The 20,015-nt window shown below is 40.2% G+C and overlaps 3 protein-coding genes across 3 annotated transcripts in view; 1 reads left to right on the plus strand and 2 right to left on the minus strand.

Annotated features, from left to right (window-relative positions):
* The window catches only part of npb (neuropeptide B), a 1,494-nt gene extending 592 nt beyond the window's left edge, over window positions 1-902 (minus strand). The window contains exon 1 of the mRNA XM_035659443.1: window positions 512-902. Within this exon, the coding sequence (XP_035515336.1) occupies window positions 512-775 (264 nt within the window). The 5' untranslated portion in view covers window positions 776-902. The remainder of the gene's footprint in view (window positions 1-511) is intronic.
* A 919-nt stretch (window positions 903-1,821) lies between these two features.
* sgsh (N-sulfoglucosamine sulfohydrolase (sulfamidase)) lies at window positions 1,822-7,386 on the minus strand. The gene is made up of 9 exons (XM_035659305.1): window positions 7,294-7,386; window positions 6,496-6,656; window positions 6,329-6,434; window positions 5,685-6,007; window positions 5,192-5,273; window positions 4,893-5,096; window positions 3,819-3,985; window positions 3,502-3,719; window positions 1,822-2,144 (listed from the first exon to the last, which is right to left on the minus strand). The coding sequence occupies exons 1-9, from the start codon at window positions 7,373-7,375 to the stop codon at window positions 1,961-1,963; spliced, it is 1,527 nt and encodes a 508-aa protein (XP_035515198.1). The 5' UTR covers window positions 7,376-7,386; the 3' UTR covers window positions 1,822-1,960.
* Window positions 7,387-7,632: 246 nt separating this feature from the next.
* slc26a11 (solute carrier family 26 member 11) lies at window positions 7,633-15,409 on the plus strand. Its single transcript, XM_035660997.1, has 15 exons — window positions 7,633-7,754; window positions 8,341-8,555; window positions 8,669-8,899; window positions 9,725-9,917; window positions 10,312-10,397; window positions 11,626-11,848; window positions 12,150-12,328; window positions 12,473-12,545; window positions 13,016-13,127; window positions 13,222-13,277; window positions 13,882-14,022; window positions 14,110-14,237; window positions 14,426-14,525; window positions 14,653-14,786; window positions 14,878-15,409. Exons 3-15 carry the CDS (start codon window positions 8,690-8,692, stop codon window positions 15,022-15,024), a joined length of 1,782 nt encoding a protein of 593 aa, XP_035516890.1. The 5' UTR covers window positions 7,633-7,754; window positions 8,341-8,555; window positions 8,669-8,689; the 3' UTR covers window positions 15,025-15,409.
* The last annotated feature ends 4,606 nt before the right edge of the window (window positions 15,410-20,015 follow it).

Here is a 20,015-nt window from a genome sequence, read left to right on the forward strand (position 1 = left end):
AATAAATGAGGGGATTAGATCATTTAATAATAACTATGACCAAAACTGACCTCATACGGTTTTAATTTATGAGTTTTATCTCCAAAACGAGTAGCCAAATAATTAGGATAAGTAATAACAGCAGGTTATTCGAAATGGAACTTAAACAATCCCTATATTTTCATTTATTTCCGTAGGTAGTTATTCAAAATTCAGAAAATGTCCAATTTGTCATCATTTTTTAATGCTGCTGCGCTTTGACCTGCCGCGCTCACTAGTTTGCGCCTTTATGTACAGTTCTTCAACTTTTTCGGCAATTTTAATCTCCATTTTTTTCACAAAGGCGCTGTGAAAGCTCTCATTCAAAGGTTTATACGTGTCAGTGGTCATCAGCGCTATAAATGAGGCTCTTATGGAGATGGAAGGAAAACTATTTTACGCGCGTCTCTTCTGAACAATGCATCATCAAGATAGCCCAAACCAAACCCCCCTCAAACAGGAATAAAGTTTGTAGCATCTTAAATGTACTCACCATACTTTTAAGGATGGAGATCTGCCTGTTGGTCTCTGGGATCACGTTGTTACCTGCGGTCTCCCCGCTGTCCATCAGCGTCTCTTCGGACTCGGACCTCCGGACGTACGGTGACCTCCTGATACCGGACAGCAAACCGGAGGCACGACCCACCGAGTAGTAACTGGGCCCGGTCGACTGCTTGTACCAGGCTTCCACTGGATGGCAGGAGATGAGCAGAGACACTGCGACACACACCACGGCGAACCTGACTGACCTCTCCATGTCTGGAACCGGCTTGGCACTTTTTACGCGGAGGAAAACGGCGCTTTGGTGGTCTGTTCTTGGTCAGAGGCCGACTTTATGTTTTGCTGGGTGTTTGTAAAACTTTCTGCTGCTTATATAGGCTGGCTAGGCGACGCTATCGTGACCCAGGACGTTCGTCAAATCAAAATTGAGGTGGGCGGATGATGACCCTGTGTGTGTGTGTGTGTGTGTGTGGTGTGTGAGGGGGGTGGAGATGTTTAGGGACGTCAGCCCTTCTCTGACGTGTAGAGGTAAAACTAAAATGGATTAACATCAGTGAACACTGACGTGGTCCAAACTTAAAGATGTCCGGATAGCTTATTAGGTAATGAGGAGGTGCTTTTATGTTTCACTAATTGTGAGATTTTAAATTTCCTCAATGTCTGAAAACATCTCAAATGTACAGGCAGTCTGGTCCACTTCCACCACAACAGTCAGTTCATGAGATGAAGAGATTTGGATGCAATTTGTCTTAAACCACACATGAAATGCATAAAAGGCATTAAACGGGTCAGTGCTCAACCACAAGAGAGCAGAATCAGTTCAAAAGACTTCAGTGTAAGTAAAAAAGGGACAGATGAGGTGTAAAAAGAAAATAAAATGATCAATAAACATGAGTGAATAATCGACTGATCCAAATTGTTCAAGCAGCTTTCTACATGGACTGATGAACCAGTCTCACTTTAAAGTAGAGCTCTGAGGAATCAATAAAACCCTTTTTCTGATTGATTTGCCGACCTCACCAATCAAGCGTCATGAACTCTACCGGCAGTGTAATCAGCAGATCAGTGAGGCAGACTAAAACGAAGATGGAAACATTCTACATTTGTTCAATTAACAAAAACAGTCAGTGTGTAACCATGTTGCCTCTCTGTGAAACAGGGTTATGAGGGCGTCTGGATGATGGGAAAATGTACCTTAAATGTATAGAAACAGATAAGAAGGACCACTGACGTGAATGATGAAATTATCTGGTAACATAAAGACGAACGATACAATACAGAAAACAATGATAGGAATTAAAGCAATTTGAGTTTTTTTTTATTTTTGAGCCCTAAAAGCAGCACTGACATACAAAAATAAATGTTATTTATTTCATAAGAATGTGTTCATGTATGCGGACATCATGTCAATCAAGATGAGTAAAAGTACCATTAGAGTCAATCAGAGTCCATTGTAGAGCGGTCTGCAGTGCGGCTCTAGTTTGTCTTCCAGGACGTAGTCAGGTCCACAGACCCAAGGGTCTCCCGTCTCCCACTGCCACTTCTGCAGACTCTGCCTCAGGCTCTCCAGCACGGAGCTGTAGGATGGGTCTGATACCAGGTTCTTCGTTTCCAGCGGGTCTGCCCTGTGTTGGTGAAGCATTTGTTCAGATTTAAACATCAGAGAACAGACTGAAGCCAAGATTGTATCAATACAGAGGGCTCCATGTTCCCTATAATGAGTATCAGATTACACATTTATTTCCTGGAAATCTTGCAGACAATGATTAGGAAACTACTGACAGTAAAATAAAACTTTACTGTTTTAATTCCCATAAATAACCCATGAATAACTACTAAATGATAAATTCATCTTAAAGTAGAATCCATCTAAAACATACTCACCATGCAACACCCAAAGCAAGACCTCAAAACATGAAATATAAAGAAATCTACCCAAATGTGTTGAAAATCAGGTTCCATTCAAAAGACAAAAGTCTTTTCAAAGCTAATATATTTAGATTTTAATATAGATTTAAACATAATATCTGAAATCAGTTCAAATACCTTGTTATTATTTTGTTAGTATTTTTATTTTAAAAAACAAAACAAAAGAAAAAGTGTGAGCAAGCGTCCCTGATTATAAAGCTGACTGTTAGCGCTCAGTTCTTGAGAACATGTTTGTGCTCTTTATTGCATTAGATCACAGTTCAGCAAAAAGGAAACCCGGCTGCAACTAATGATTATTTCCATTATAAATGAATATTAATATGACTCTTTTAAAAAAAAATGTGTCATTTAGTCTGTGATTGAACCAATATCAACTCAAAGTCCAAGATGACGTCTTCAAAGGACTTCTTTTGTCTTAACAATTGTCAAAACTCAGAGAATATTTGCTTGTTAATGACGGACTTTTTTTTTTTATTCATTGTCTGTGGATCAACTAATTGACTAATCATTTCAGCACTAAAGGAAAGCGTCTCTGCAGTGCCTGACTCTGTGTTTGGGACGCACAAACGATGCAGGCTGTTTTTGAGGCAGAGCACACAAATGAAGTTCTCCACAATAGTAAAATTTGATTCTGTTTTAGTGCATTTTCTCTCCTTTATGGCCGTAGTTTCTAACCATTTTTTATTGTATTTTTTTCACAAAATGACTGCACTGTGAACGGTGGCAGGAGTTTAAATCAGAGGACCTCGCTTAGGGCTTTCACCAGACACCCATTCAACTGACTGATATTGATGTGTGTGAACATGTTAGTGCAATACTTCTGTACACACTTTTATACACAACCCTCATTTTCATATATTTATACATTTTATTTATCTTATTCCATTTTTGTTTTAACTTTCTTTGTATCCTATTTCATCTTTATATGACAAGGGCTGTTATTGCTGGACTGACCTGTTTTGTCTAACACATATTATTGTATCGTTTGTACCTGAACTTTCTGAAAACATGATGAGCACTGTTACAACATGAACGTCAGCAGCTGAAACAGACCTGGAGTCGTACAGCTCCCAGCGCTCTCTGTAGTAGTACTGCTCCAGGCTTTTGAACCAGTGTGTGGGCTCACTCAGCCTGGTGCGGTTCAGCAGGTCCTGGAAGGTGGGTGACACATACAGGTCCTGGTCGATGGGGAAGGGCATGCGATAGTGTAGGTTGTGGAGAAGGTGGTACGCCCCCTGGTGGACAGAGCGGGTTGGGTAGTACATGGTTACCTGAAACCAAAACAACAGTACAGCAGTCAAGGTCTTGTGTTTAATTCCTTCATGAAAGTCTGTTTCTGAAAGTCTCAAAGCAGCGTTACAAGCACAGACCTCGTGGAGGGACTGGCTGGCATAGACAGTGTGCCAGCTGCTGGGCTCAGTGACCAGAGCAGGCAGTAAGGAGCGACCGGTGAGGTGGACTGGGGCGGCAGGGCTTCCAGGGAGGGTGTAGGACGGGTACGGAACAGAGAACCAGTCAAGAATGGTGGGAGTGATGTCTGCCGACAAAAGAGATTGAGAAGAAGAGAAAATTAAGGAAAAGACAATGAGAAAATAAGAGAAACTAGCAGCTCATCTGAGGTAAAGCCTGATATTTAAATGTAATATTAATATTCATAATTATAGTAATACTACATTAATACTGCACATGAACTCATAAATACATTTCTATTATTTTATAAACAGAGGGACATCTTTATATTTACATTTCACTGTCCAATGAAAACCACATATCCAATTTTTAGGGATCAAAGTGTTCCTTCATGGGAATACAAAATTGTCCTAATTTTAAAGATTAATTAAACTATTTAAAAAAAAAAACATAGGAGAATCTGAAAAATGCATCAACACAAAGCTGAAAACTGTTTCTCTTAGTTCATGAAACATTCCTATTATGGAAATACATGGATTTCATAGTAAAGTGACAAATATTTATGTTAATGTTTAATTGATGTTATTTATTTTTACATTTAGTTATCACACCATTAGGGGATCGTTTTCAGTTAATCTTTTTTTGTCCTAAGATGTGCTGCTGATGCATCATGGTTAAGTCTCCCTCTTGTGGCCGATTGAGCCCATCAGACAAACACATTGACTCTCCTGTTCGTTTTTTTTTTTTTTTTGTGTAAGCCGAGGGGTCCCAAGATGAACACAAACACAAAATTATGTTTATTATTTCTGACTTTTTCTTTTTTTCTAAAATACTTTTCAACCCAGAAAAATCTGCGAATGAGAAAAATCAATAACCTATGCTTCATTGCTTAATTTTAAGGAGCCACAAGCCAAAAAAAAAGTTGGGAGCCACTGGTATAACTATGGACATAGCTCACAAGCAAGTAGCTGCTAGACTCTAGGGTCTAATTAAAAAAACACACTATGAATTTGTCCACTTCATCCATCTCTTACCCAGCAAGCTAACGTAGGCCGGGCTGGTGTCTCCCCATCGCTCCCTGTGTTCAGGAGAGGACACCAGCATAGGCTCTGCTGTCCCCGAGCGATAAAGGTTGGTTCTGCCGTTAGGGAAGGGGATGCCGTTATCTGAGCTGTAGATGACCAGAGTGTCGTTCTCATAACCAGCGTCTCTGAGCTCCTGAAGCACCAAACCAATACCTGCAGAGGACATTTACACCATTACTGCTTAGTATTTCACACGAGTGGCTTCTCTCCACCCTCTTTTTCTGTGCATGTGTAGGTTGTGTGCATACCTTGGTCCAGTCTGCTCACCGTGGTGTACTGTGCAGCCAAGTCAGCTCGTGCTGTAGGTGTGTCCGGCACAAAAGGAGGAACCTGAAGTGTACGGGATGAGGACAGACCAGATGAACACGTGCTAGGAGCTCTGTGATTTGATTCATGGATCAAACTTTTGAGTCTGTGTGTCTTTTAGATGCATTTCATTACAATAATCAAGGTTGAAATACTTATATGAAATAATAATGGCGTATTTGTAGCTGAGAGAGGATAAGGAGGTCGCTATGTCTGAAATACCTGGTGGTACATAATGAGTGACCACAAAAACAGCTGTAGAAAAAGATGTTATCATACAAGAAATATGTGAAAATATTTTTAAAATAGTTTTTCTATAAAATAAATGTTGCAAGATTTACACCAATTAATCTATATGTTTTATGGCTAATAATCCCTTTTCCAATAACAGATTTCTTCATATATTTGTAAACACAAAATCTCCATATCACTGACCTTCACTTGTTCTGGTGTGTAATATTCTGGTGTCCAGTCAGGTATTCTACCCATCCCCATTTCACCATTCCCAAACTTCTCACAGAACGCTCCATACTGAGGCTGCGAGTGTCCACAACGGTGGGTGTCATGGAAGGCAACATAAAGGAAAAAGGGCCTCTCTCTTTCTTCTTTCTTTTTATGGGTCTGGAAAAACTTGCGGACCAAGAGTTTGATGCGGGTGATGTTCCTCCCCACCTGAAGGACAGAGTTGTTCTCCTCTGTGTAGGCAAAATCAAAAGGGTATACAGTTCCAGGTCCGACATGCTTCTTCCCAATTATACCTGTAGGAGTGAAGAGTAAAAAAGAGATAGGGGGAGAAATTGTGATTAAAAAGTGTGTGTGTGGGTGCCCGGTTAGCTGAGTCGGTAGAGCTGGCGACCCATGTACGGAGTTGCTGCAGCGCCCCGGGTTCGAATCTGACCTGCGACCCTTTGCTGCGTGTCATCCCCTCTCTCTGCCCCCCTTTCCTGTCTGTCTTCAGCTGTCACTATCATATAAAGGGTAGTACAATAAAGGCAGATAAACAAAGGCCAAAAAAATAACTTAAAATTAAAAAAAAAGTGTGTGTGCATGGCGGTCTTGGCAGCCTCGTTGTTATTTACCTGTGTGTACGTTGGCTTGGCTGAGCAGCAGCGGCAAACTTTGCACGCCATCAAATGAGTTGAAGTGGTGAACACCCTGGTGAAGACCGTACATGCCATTCTGGTGCTGAAAACACAGATCAAACGGACCTAAATACTGTGTGTGTGAGTGAGACTGTGTGTTTTACCTGTGGCAGGCCGGTGAGGATGGTGGAGCGGCTGGGGGAGCAGCTGCTGACAGAGGTGAAGGCGTTGCTGAACACCAGGCTACGCTGGGCCAGAGAGCGCAGGTGGGGTGTGTGGACCACAGAATTGTTATACACCTCCGTCTCAAAACCTGCATCATCAGCTGGAAGAGGGAAAAGATACGTTTATTGGCTCTTATACTACATACAAAGCAGAACAGTAAACAAACTGTTACCAGCAAACAACTGGGATGTGTATTAGATAGAAGGGTTGGGAGATATGATGAAACATACTGTTTACTTTGTTAGCGATCCCTTTAATATCTCCGGCTATATTGAGCGATGAGTTAATATCTCACATAATAAAGGAATGTTGCCTATTTTTAAAATTAATTGTGTTTTATAGGCATGACTATATACATACGGCATATAACATTACAGCATAAACATATAAATAAAGATTTTGGGCCAGTGTTATTAGGTTTAGCCAGATAAATAATTGCTGTCTTAAACAACCGTCGATGCTGTAAATCCTACTTTCATTGAAGGTTATAATGTTTTTGTTGTTTGTTAACTGTGGAGGGTGTAGTTTGTGCTGCTGTTGGACTGTATTTCATTATTCAGAGAGATGTTTCTGTTATTTTGTCAAATGATATCATTGAGGGTGGATTAAATACAGATACAGACACCTCTCTGTATAATGCAATCACATACAAAGCAGCACTGTTGTATAAGCCTGCATTAGTTTTAGCTAGGTGTTTACTGAGTGGAGTCTTCATAGAAATGTAAAAGTCAACTTACCAATTATTAAAAGGACATTTCTTGTCTTTGTCTCCCCAAACTGACATGATGCAAAGATGAGAGAAACCAACACAAGCAGCATGATGATGATGATGATTAGCTCTCTTCACACAAACATCTCAGCTGCTTCGGCTTTCAAACATTTCCTGTGAGTCAAAACATTTACATTCAATGAATAAAACAAACAACACACACACTTAGTGACTTAATAAAAGCACTAGTAGAGCTTTGAGAGAGCCACACTGTCTTCTATAAACGACAGGATGTTTTAACGACTTCCTCAAACAACTTAAGCCCCGCCCACTCGTGATCACATGACGGAGGTCATGTGACAGGAACCGCTGTCTCGCGCTTCATCAGCGAAATGACACATTTTAGGAAGTGGTTTCAGAGAAATGTTCAGCTGCGTTTTGACAGAAAGGGACATAAAATCTCAGCTGATCCGGTGGATAATGGGAACAGTAAGCGTTTCTATTCTGTTCTGCTGTCTGGTTTTTGCTGCTCTATTATATTATGTTGTTTATATATTTTATTCTATTGTCTATTGAGTTGTTTTCTGTTGTGTTTTTATTCTCTTATATTCTATTTGACACAACTATTTAGATTATTCATGTTCTTCCACTGTGTCAGTGCAGCATGTTATTGTACAATCAATCTTAGAAGAATGGTCCCTTATACATAACACACCTATAAACACATTATAGGACACAATGGGAGATACATAAAAAGCTGCTGGTAACTCACATAAAACTGTAGAGTTTGGTTGGTAAGGGAGTTTTATGGATTCTAGGCAATTATGGAAAAAAAAGGTCTGCCTGTTGTAAAACAATCACTGGTCAAGGACAGGTATGCAAAGCACTGACCTGTCATATGATTGATCATATGATTATAAAGACTTCAAAGCTTGTTAAGGTGAAGCTCACAGAAATACAAACTGGATATCTGTCCTCAGGTATTAAAATACTTAACAAAGTGGTTATCATCATGAAATCTTCGAAGTTAGTTCATTTGTGATGTTTTGTTGTTGTTCTTTTCCATTACACACAGATCACAGCGTTCATCTGGAGACATGGCGTCCACTTTCTTTGATGTGCTGTGCATTTGTCCAATAAAGCACGCAGACAAACTGACACATGCACACAGAGCACTTGTTGGTTGTGTTTCCCGTGCAGGGAAAGAGGAAAAACAGGACGAAACAGACAGCACCTCCCAAAGGTCAATGAGTGACATTTAAAGCAGAGGAATAAACGTAATCGCTTTGTGTAAGTGGCTTTTTTTTCTGCCTGCTCATGCACACATTTGAATATGTAAAACACAATTTTATCTCTGTGCACTTGCTGCTGTCTCCTCATCCTTTCCGCTCCATCCTCTACAGGGTCTCTCTTCCCCTTGAGCGATGGACCGGCCTCTTCTGGGACGAGTATCAGCTGTCAGCCGGGCCTGCTGCTCCTACAGCACCCTGAAGGCCTGGCTGCCCATCCTCTCCTGGCTGCCCAGGTACAAGCTGAAGTGGCTTCAGATGGACCTGCTCGCAGGCCTCACCGTCGGGCTCACGACTGTACCGCAGGCGCTGGCTTATGCTGAAGTGGCCGGCCTTCCCGTGCAGGTGAATCCTGGCTGAGTTGTCTGTGAATGTTCATCTTTTGGATTCACCTCTCTCCAGATATCTCAGTTGGGTAGTTTTTAATCATCAAGTTGTTAAAATCATTCTTTATTTGCATCCCCATTACTTTCAACAAACTAGTATTCTGTTAATGGAGCATTCTCAACATATTGTTTGCCATTTCTTCTCAAATGTTGAAATCATGATGTAGCCAATTAATAACATCCTGTATTATTCTGTTTCTGCGGATTCTTTTGCCCTTACTTTAAGATCATCATCTTGATTTATTTATCATTACAACTGAAACAATTGGTTGATTGACAAAATGATTAACAACTATTCTGATAATCAATCGTCACATTTCAAGCAAAACATATAGTTCCAGCTCCTCAAATGTGAGCTCCTACTTGTTTTTATTTTGTTTGATATCATTGCAAATTCAGTATCTTTGGGTTTTGAGCTGTTGGTTACACAAAACGAGATTGAAAAAGACATTGGAAGATGATTTTTATTTTTATTATTTTCCAAAATCTGGGTCCTGGGTAATAATCTGTGAATACGGTATGCTAATAGTTTTCATTTACGGTTTTACTATTAGACACAAGATGTCTAGGATGGTCTAGGTGGTTTCAAGTATTGAACCATAATGTACATCGTACGTTTAACAAACATACATGTGTTAAACGCACACATTATTCTGCACAGTGAAACGAAGAAACAAGAAGAAAAACACATTTTTGAGTGGAGGAAGGACTTAAATCAGTAATACAAAATATCATTAGATGCAACTCTATTCATCATTTAATATAAAAGCGTCTCTCTCCGCAGTACGGACTCTACTCTGCCTTCATGGGGGGCTTCATCTACGCCCTCTTGGGGACCTCTAAGGATGTGACGCTGGGTCCCACGGCCATCATGTCCCTCCTGTGTTTCTCCCTGGTGGGGGGGCAGCCACACCGGGCTGTGCTGCTCAGCCTCCTCTGTGGACTCATCCAGGCTGTAATGGCATTACTGAGATTAGGTGAGAAGGGGGGCAGCTAAGGTCATATGAAAACCTTGTGACAGCAGTTTTGGTGGTTTTCTTAATTTAACACTCGTGATGGTTGGTGGTTGTGGATAAACTTACAAAAGGCATTTTTAGCAAAAACAGTTTTTATTCACAATGTGACACATTGTTTTCATGGTAGTGTGGTATCAAAACCTGATATAACAAAATTACAGAGTGTTAAGGAACAGAGCTGCAGAGACTGTGAAGAAACTGGATATTAGTTTGTGAAATAGAGAGCCACTTCCTACCACTATGACTTCCTCCGTTTAACCACACACATTTTCTGTAAAATCTGTGGATCTCAGCTTTTATTTTTGGTCCAAGGTCTGTGTCATGTAAGTCCTTCATTACTTTGCACCTTGTACAGGTTTCCTGCTGGACTTCATCTCTTTCCCTGTAATAAAGGGCTTCACTTGTGCTGCTGCGGTAACCATTGGCTTTGGCCAGGTCAAGGTGAGTTAAACACATGCACACATTTGTCACACCCACAATAATGACATGCACATCTAAAAACCCATTAGTTCCCAGTCCCTGTACTCATGACCTTATGGTACTACTCAACATTGACTCCTATTTCACATTTAAAAGTTGGTATATTATACAGTTTTCTCAAAAATAAAAAGAGGTTAAATTAAGCAGAATTACATGCACAATAAATCAAGCAAAAGAAAGAGTCGTTGCTGCAGAGGCCATGGGTATGAGTCCGACCTGTGGCCCTTTGCTGTGTTTCGTCCACTCTCTCTCTCTCCCCCTTTCCTGTCTATCTTGAGCTGTCTTATCAATTAAAGGCAAAAAGCCTCCAAAATATTTTTTTAAAAGTCTGGAATAATCATGTATCGAGCTCGAGTCTGGATTTCACCATTTGAGTAGAAATTTTTCAATTGATTGACCAGAACAGTATTATGGGCCGATATTGGCATAAAATAAAAAGAAAATGGCAAATGTTTGAGGTAACTTAGAAACAGTGTCTTTATTGTCTGACACAGAGCTCAACCATTTTCTTTATCAACTGGAAAATGTCTTGCTCAGTGATATTTATGTGTTTTAAAAAAACTCAATATATTGATATGGAATTAGTATCTGGTATTGGTCAAGCTCTTTCTCTCTCTTTAGTTTACAGTTTACAGAACAGCCAGCTCTGGTTCATATGGTGGTGAGAGTGCATATATAATTATCTGATTTAGGATCAGTTCTTTGATGAGATCTATATTGAACTGGGAGCCAGCTGAGTGGTGGTTTTATTTGTAGTATTTAAAGTGGGACTATTTAGAATTTGAAAGAAGGAATACTACCACTGCTACTAATAATACTGTTACAGCCTCACTTGGTCTGGCATGACCAGCAGCTTATGGTGGCTAATGTTAGCTAACTTTAGGTAGGCATTTCTGTGTCATGGTTTACTGAATGATGGCTTTTCTCTTTTCTTTAAGCATTTATCTGTGTCCCGTCACTGTCACTTGTGACCAGAATATACACTGTCCAGCAAAAGTTACATAGCTCTCCCCAAACCATTCTGTTTTTATCTATTGCTGCTTCTACAGTTCAAATCTCTAAAGAGCAGATATTTACTCTCTGAGTTGCTGCTGACGTGATCGATTTGGGTGTTCAATGTTATTTTGTAGTTACTGTTTCTATCTAAAAAGAACTCTTCTTGTTCAGCGGGTGTTGTTTCTGTTTCTAGAATATTCTGGGACTCCAGGGCATTCCCCAAGAGTTCTTCCTGGAGGTTTATTACACCTTCTACAAGATCCCAGAAGCCAGGATAGGTGATGTGGTACTGGGCCTTCTATGTCTCGCTCTGCTGGTCATGTTGTTGTATATGAAGACGAATCTGGGCTCCGACGACACTCCTTGCTCCACCTACTCCAGACTCGCCAGGAAACTAGTGTGGACTGTTGCTACCAGTTAGTACCTGTGTGGTTGTTTCTGTGTCTGTGAGTGTGTATTTGTCACATGTATGTAGATCAGTGACAATGTTTCTGTTACAAAGAAGGAAGAAAAAAATAATAGCCAAATACTAAAATTATATTTCTATTATTATTTCACTTTCTATGAATCAATATCAGTGATCCAGGATATCTTTATCTTTTGTGATTGATGTTGTACAGATATAGTAATTTTATTTTTTGTGTCTGCATTATGTTTTAGACACACTTTTCTAAAAACCTTCCTCTTTCTCCATTTTATTTATTCCTCACTGGTCAGTGCGTAACGCTCTGGTGGTCGTGGCTGCTTCCTTCGTTGCATTTTCCTGGGATGCTTATGGTCACCATGTGTTTACAATCACTGGGAAAACTTCCCAGGGGCTCCCACCGTTCAGACCCCCACCCACCTCAGACACCACAGCCAACGGCAGCGTTGTCTCCTTTGGAGAGATTGTAGAGGTAAGGAGGAGAGAGACGAGGCCAGTCACTGGGTGAGGGCAGGAAATCTCTTTGCTAAATGATCGAGTTGCAACTTTCACTTCTCAAAATGTTTCCAGTTTACATAAGAGCAGATGACTAGTCTTTTTTTTTCCTTTTGTACAGGGCTTTGGAGGAGGGCTTGCTGTGATTCCCTTCATGGGTCTGTTGGAGAGCATTGCTATTGCTAAAGCTTTTGGTAAGGGGTGGCAAAGTCCATCTTTCGATTGGTCGTTCCATCACTTTGGTCCAAACTGAAATATCTCTGCACCTATTGGATTGATTTCTATAAAATTTGGTTCAGACATTCGTGTTCCCCTATGGATGAATTGCAATACTTTGGTGATCCATTAATTGCTAATCTAGCACCGTCATCAGGCCCACATCTATCCAATGCTTTGGTGTACTTGTAAAACTGATGAACTCATCTCTACGTTTTTTGTGTTTTGTGCTTTGTTGTAATTACTAAATGTTAACGTGCTAACATGCTAAATTAACATTGTGAACATGGTAAACATTATAAGTGCTAAACAGCAACGTGTTAGCATTGTCATGGTGAGTATGTTCCCATGCTGATGTAAGGTTGTGTCACATTACAATCAGATAATCAAAGCAGCTAAGGAATGTTTCATAAGACTGTTCTAGTTTTAACTTCCTGCTTCTCCTCAGCCAGCCAGAACGACTACAGAATTGATGCCAACCAAGAACTGCTGGCGATAGGTGTGACCAACATCATGGGTTCCTTTGTGTCAGCCTACCCTGTGACTGGCAGCTTTGGGAGGTGTGTGTTTGTGTTTGTGTGTGAGAGAGCGAGAGCAGCAACAGAGAGAGCTTAGTCACATATTTACAATGTCATGTTTTCTCTCCACACCCAGGACAGCGGTGAACTCTCAGACTGGTGTTTGCACTCCAGCTGGAGGGATCGTCACCAGTGAGTCCTGACACTGTCAACTTTCACTGCATCTCTTCTGCCCTCTTGTGGTTGTCCGTGTTATTACTGATCATTCCCTCTCGTTTCTTTGCTTCCGGTTCCTTGAAATGACAACAAAGATAAGATTAATCCTAAAGACATATTATGCAGGATTTTTCCTAAAGAACAATGAGGTTGGGACTCAATAAAAACATAGCGACCAGATGATTTGCTGTCTCTGTCTTTCTCTCTCCTCTGCTCTCTGTCTGTGTTATGGATGCAAAACAAGCTGCAGGTCAGTGTTTGTTTGTGTATGTATTGAATATGTTATTTCTAACAATCACTCAAAAATAAAATACATCAGGTCTGCATATGCCTGTCCTGTGCCCCAAAATTATAGATTAGATAGATAGATTTTTTTTCTCCTTATGAAAGTATCACGGGCATATCGATCAAACAATCAACCAACCAACCAGAGAGTGTCAGTCAGCCCTTGCTTGTCTTTGCATTCTCTCTCTGTGTTTTGTTTTAAGTGTGTGAGTTGTGATTGAGATTTAGAAATTTTCTTAGTTTGGAAATGAGGAATTTCTTCAAATTTCCACGTTCTCTCTGTGTGTTCTTGCAGGTGTGATAGTGTTGCTTTCCCTGGCGTTCCTCATGCCAGCCTTCTACTACATCCCCAAAGCTTCTCTAGCTGCTGTTGTCATCTGTGCGGTAGCTCCCATGGTGGATTACCATGTCGTGACTAAGATTTGGAGGATACGCAGTAGGTGCCTGCTCAGTTTTCATACTTAAATGTGTGTTCACATGTATTTATTTGTTTAGGTGTGGTCTCATCAGGTGTCTTTCACAGAACTGGACCTGCTGCCTTTCACTGTGACATTCCTGATGAGTTTTTGGCAGGTGCAGTACGGCATTGTAGGAGGTGTAGCTGTATCTGGAGCCTTGCTGTTGTACAACATGGCAAGACCACAGATAAAGGTATGATAATATTCTGTATATTTGAATTTCTCCTACGGGGGATCAGTAAAGGTACATTTTATTTTATCTTATGTATGTAAGTGAGTGTGACATTTTTAGAAAGAATTTTGAGTTTGAGGAAAATTAAGTGAAACAAAAGAACCAAGGGGCTTGTATCTAATGGTGCAACATGTGCCCGTTGTGTGCAGGTGTCTGATCACGGTGTGCTGGTGATGGAGTTGGGCAGTGGACTCAGCTTTCCTGCCACAGAGTACCTCAGCAGCATCATACACACTCAGGCTCTGCAGGGTAAATATTTGTTTGGTTTTGTTTAGAGGATATTTGCATGAGACAGTAATGTGTCTTGTTTAACCACCTACCCTCTCCTCTCAGTTTTTCACTCTCTTGTATTTGTCCAATTAACGTCCTTCCCCAGCGTCTCCTCCACGGTCAGTGGTCCTGGATTGCCACCATGTCAGCATCATAGATTACTCAGTGATCAGTGAGCTCAGTGACCTGCTGAGGCAGTTCAAACTACGTGAAGTGCGACTGGTCTTTTCCAGATTGCAGGTACGACCTTCAGCCCTCACTCTATGTGTTCTAGCCTCTGTTTTTGTCTCTTCTTCTCACACACTCGTCTCTTTCTTCCTTCAACCTTTAGCCCTCTGTTCTGGAGGTTCTACTAGCAGCGGATCTGCAGGGCCTCAGGTATACAGACAGTGTGGAGGCAGCGCTGCAGATGGAGTCGGGAGCATCCTCAATGACTGACACAAAAACCGTCCAATCACAGACTGAAGAGGATGTTTGAGGCGGGGGAGAGGCAATGCAGCGACAACACTGATCAGTGACATTTCTGATCTGGGGTTATTGGGGCTGTTATGAAGTTGATAGTAATGAACTACCTCCAACAACTGATTTTCTGGCTGTAAGGTGTACGGTGACTGCCAGTGATGCCCCTCTTTTTCCTGTCAAAGGAAAATGTTGCACTGAACTTTACATGTGTTAAACTTGACTTTGGAAATTATTGTGGAATCTCAACACTACAATACCATCACACAACAACATTGGACCAGAACTCGAATACTGGGTTTTATAGCATTTTGTATGCTGTTGAAGGACATTATATGTATATATGTATATATATTTTTTTTTTCTTTTTTTTTTTCTAACAAATAATGTTTTAAGGCTGAAGCTAATACACAAGCTTCCAGAGACCAAATCTGAATTTACAGAATAGAGCAAAGCACATGTTGTTTTACTTATCTATGTAAAAGGATATGACAGATGACTGATTTCTCTTATTTTGATGTTGTAAAGACATGTTGAAAGGCAGTAGCAAAATGATTTTAACTGACTTATCACAACAACACTGATTAAACTACACTATTAACCCAAATAAATCTATACAAGGATTTTACTAAATAAAAAAGTAACATTTTCAAATGTATGCATTTGTATTTGTTTGTTTATGTGTCTGTGCATGCATAAATGTTTGTGTCATAGTAAACTCACAGAATATATATCAAAATATAATTAGTTAGATTGTCATAAAATTTTGTATATACATTCATGGTCTCAAGGGAAAGACTTCAAAATTATATTTTACCAAACAGCTGCAAAAACACGTCACCGTGCCATTTTCTAAAAACTAGATTAAAACAGCCATCAACTGCTCAATGCCATACTTGCGAAAACACTATAATCAGATAAATTAACTATAATGACAAGCATGCCCAACTTCCACCTTACACCACAGAAAATTCCTGAATATTGCAATTTCCCTTACCAGAGCTTACTGCAGATTCAGATGACTATAAAATAAGGATCAAATGATTTGATGTATTATTATAGATTAAGCTACCCAGCAAGTGATTGAAATGAGCCCCAACTTCACCAGCTGATTCTGATCATTATAATTCAGTAGTATAACATATATTATTCTGACATTGGCCATTCTGCACTTATACTTTTGCTACTTTAAGTGTTTTTCGATGCTGATGCTTTTATACTTTACTCCTCTAAATAAGGTTTTTAAGTTTCACTTGTAACAGTATTTTCAAACTGATATTGCTAATTTACTTGAGTAAAAGATCTGAGTACTTCTTCTACAACTGGTTAATCCATACATGGACTGCATAGATGGGGTTCAGGAAGGGGCAAGGTGAGGTTGTGTTCTGAACTGTCACACAATGCTCAGTAACGCATGCACAGAACTCACTGTAGAAACAATGAGAAACTCAGAATTTAGCTGTAACAGAATATACTGTAGAAAACCTCCCTCGTTTTGCTTGACTGCCATGTGACAAAGGATAAATGAAGCGTGTATGCCAAGAACACAGTAGGCGGGACTATGGCAGAGAGGAGAACAAGACTATCTTGAAAAAATAGTATATGGCTGGAACAAGAAGTCACTGGTCGTGTCCCAAATGTACATTCCCGAATATTGAACATTTATGTGCAATCCACGCATATGTTTAAATGTTTGATTTGAAAGAAAACTTATTCTCATTATAACTGGGCTATTCTAATTATCTCCTAACTCCCCCTGCTGTTTCATTTGTTTCTATCTGTGGGATGTCTAATTTTTCTGAGACTCATTCTGTATTGGGTGAACTAAATCTGAACTGAATTTGGAACTCCACCGAAATGAAAATAATACTAATAATTTCAAACCATAAGATTTTAAATTCAGAACTATTCAATTCAGATTTAGTTTGTGCTGGCACTAAAAGTAAGGTTTTTTTTCAGCATATGCGCTAGAAAAAACAATTGATAAATACACTGATACAATGTAATAATACACTTAACTTACCTTTGAGTTACCAAAGATTCATCATCGTCATAAGCGCGGTCAGCAAAGACTGACTAATCACAAATACTAGCGGATTGTATCCTGGATAACTAAAGTTGCTTTAAAGCCTGTAGACATATGGACTGCAATGGTTCATGGCAGCTTTTTAAACAATTGCAATGTATGTTGAAATGTTTTTAGGCATGAGGGACTGAATATGATACATTGAGATAGGAAATGGCTAGGCGGTGGCCGTAACAAGAACTTAAAGTACCCCATACATCACTGCTAGATATCATGAGAAATATAAACATCTGACTGAGCTAACCTGAGGAAGCAACAAGCAAAATGCATTGTTCATTCCCTATAAAATCACAGTAAAGTCATTCCAGTGTGCTATGGTTAATTTAATTTCCCTTGTTACAGTTGGAAAAAGTATAATGGGGATATAAATGCCAACTACTGAAGGATATTACCCTAACTCTGGTTGTAAGGAAACAAACATCCATCCCAAAAAGAAAGACTATGTCAAGAACATATTGCACCCAAGCAATTTCCCCACACACAGGGGGGAAATCGGCTTGGTACCTGTGGGAAGGAATCTATAAGGACCAACCTTGGTGACCCAATTGCTATGAGGTTGTCCAATAATGCCACCTACGTTTTTAAGGGCCTAGGATCTTTAACTCAATAGGCTTTACCTCAATAGCTATGTCTACAAGGGAGAGGTTGTCCTAATCCACTGACAGAGACTGGATTATAGCAAAATATATGCAGCATGCAGTCAGGGAAAAAACACTTTCTTTTATTTAAGATAAGACCGTGAAAAGGTGTTTATTTTTCCTTCATTTTGTTATGGAACATTTTTTTGTCCATTTGCTAAATAACAAACCATTAACCAAAGCATAGCGTGCAAGCCAGTCACGACATAAAAAGCAGCAGATACATGAATTAAAGGAAAGCGCAGACTGGATAAACTGGAAGTGTATTATAGTATTCGTTCCCCAAGCTGTGCTTGGATAGCAGCCAGTTTCAGTGATATCTGAGAAACAGTTTGACTGGTCTGACACCAGATATGCTACCTCAGTGTCACATCAGGTTGTGTTTCTCCTAAAGCTGATTCTGTTTAAGGTTTTCCACTGCAGGTCACAGAGTTTTTATTCGGCATCCCCTGCGACCCCCACCAGCACAGCCTAATCTCAATGACGTTTTTGCCGTAGCGCCTGATTTGGTTTGTATCTGCCCTTATACAACAATACCTATTTACACAAAAAAAGACAGGCCTCCCCCCAGGTATCCTGACAAGAGATCAAGAGATGGGAATGTGACAATCTCTGTTTTTACTCTCTTTGGCTCCTCTCAAGCTTCAGCTCTTTGCAGGTTAGGGCTTTGTGATGGTAAGTCCAGGTGGTTGTAAAATTTAATTGCTTTTTTTTTTCTTAATATGAGGGGGTCATGTCCGAGTTCTGCTCTACAGGCATTGTTTGATGTCTTCCACTGGACAGGCAGGATGTACTTAGAGAATATGTTCCACCATCCCCACCAGCTCCCACCTGGAGACATTAGTGTAATGGTAAAATGGTAAATGGACTATACTCATATAGTGCCTTTCTATTCTTTCGACCACTCAACGCTGTACACTACATGCCACACTCACCCCATTCGCACACATTCATACACTGATGCACAGCATCAGGAGCAATTTGGGGTTTAGTATCTTGCTCAAGGACACTTGGACATGCAGTGAGAGGAGTCGGGGGTCGAACCGCCAACCTTCGGTTAGTGGACGAGTCTACCTCTGAGCCACAGCTGTGTCACCACCCCTGAATCAAAACGGCGAAGAAAGACAGCCGACTGAGGATTCAGAGAATTCCACCTGGCTCCTTTTGTTTCTGCCTAAGAAACAGAAACTGCGTGCCAACCAAGCGAGCACACTCTGTGACACCATGCATGCATACTGTGTGTAACCAATGAGAAGTTCTCAATTTAGTTTTAGTTCATTTTTTTGTTTTAAACCCTGCCCAATAGGCGTTTTGAAAATGCATGTATAAAATAACACTGAGGGTGTATTGATTTCAGAAACCTTCTCTCTTTTTGATGTCTTTAGTCATCTGAACAACACTTTGGGTAAGACCCCTTGCTTTTTGCATTTCTATACAATTTTAGAAATTCTAATCTTTGTCCTGCATGAGAGAGACTAGCATTTTACTTGAGCAAAAGATCTGAGTACTTCTTCTACTACTGGTTAATCCATACACGGACCGCATAGATGTTTTTTTTTTTAGTATTGCTAAGGAACCAAGGGAGTTCAGTTGAAGGGGTTAATAATCTCAATTCATGGTCCTCTGATATGGAAATGGTATTGGTAACGGTCAATGGTATTCGCTCAGTCAAACTGAGTAGGACTGCAAACTAAACTGTTCAAATGTGATTAAAAGCTCTGTAAGAAGCACGTTGGGACCTTGATTTAAGATTATTTTGTCAAACTACTTTTTCCAAGTTCAGGAATCAACAAATCAACATTTATGCTTAAAAACTCAACTGTCTGCATTTCAATCACTGCTGTTGACAAAAGGTAGTCACAAATTGGCTAATCGGTAGATACAGTAATGTTGAAATGTACAAACGTATGAAGACTAATTTTCATAACATATCACTAACATATTTTTAGGGCCCAAGTAGCGATGGCTGCGAGGCCCTATTGAAACTGCTTGTAATATTATTATTTTTAACCAAAGTAAATCGCATTTTTGGAGGCTGCAGCAAGCTCTGAATCTCATGAAATGCAGCACACGTCAGTCGTGATGAATATTTTGGTATTCTATTGGTCTCGCACATGGACTTAGCAAAATAGCTCTTCAGCGCCCCCTAAAGAGCCACCCCAACGACATGTTTCACCGATATGTATGAAAATCGCTACGCACTTAGATCATGTCAGAGGATGTCTAATTAGGAGAGAAGTTCCACTCTCTGGGCACTTCCGGCTTCTGAACTGTTGCAGTTCCCCT

This window comes from Morone saxatilis, unplaced genomic scaffold (genome assembly GCF_004916995.1).
Source record: "Morone saxatilis isolate NCDOM2014 unplaced genomic scaffold, NCSU_SB_2.0 Contig17, whole genome shotgun sequence".
Lineage (NCBI taxonomy): Eukaryota > Metazoa > Chordata > Actinopteri > Moronidae > Morone > Morone saxatilis.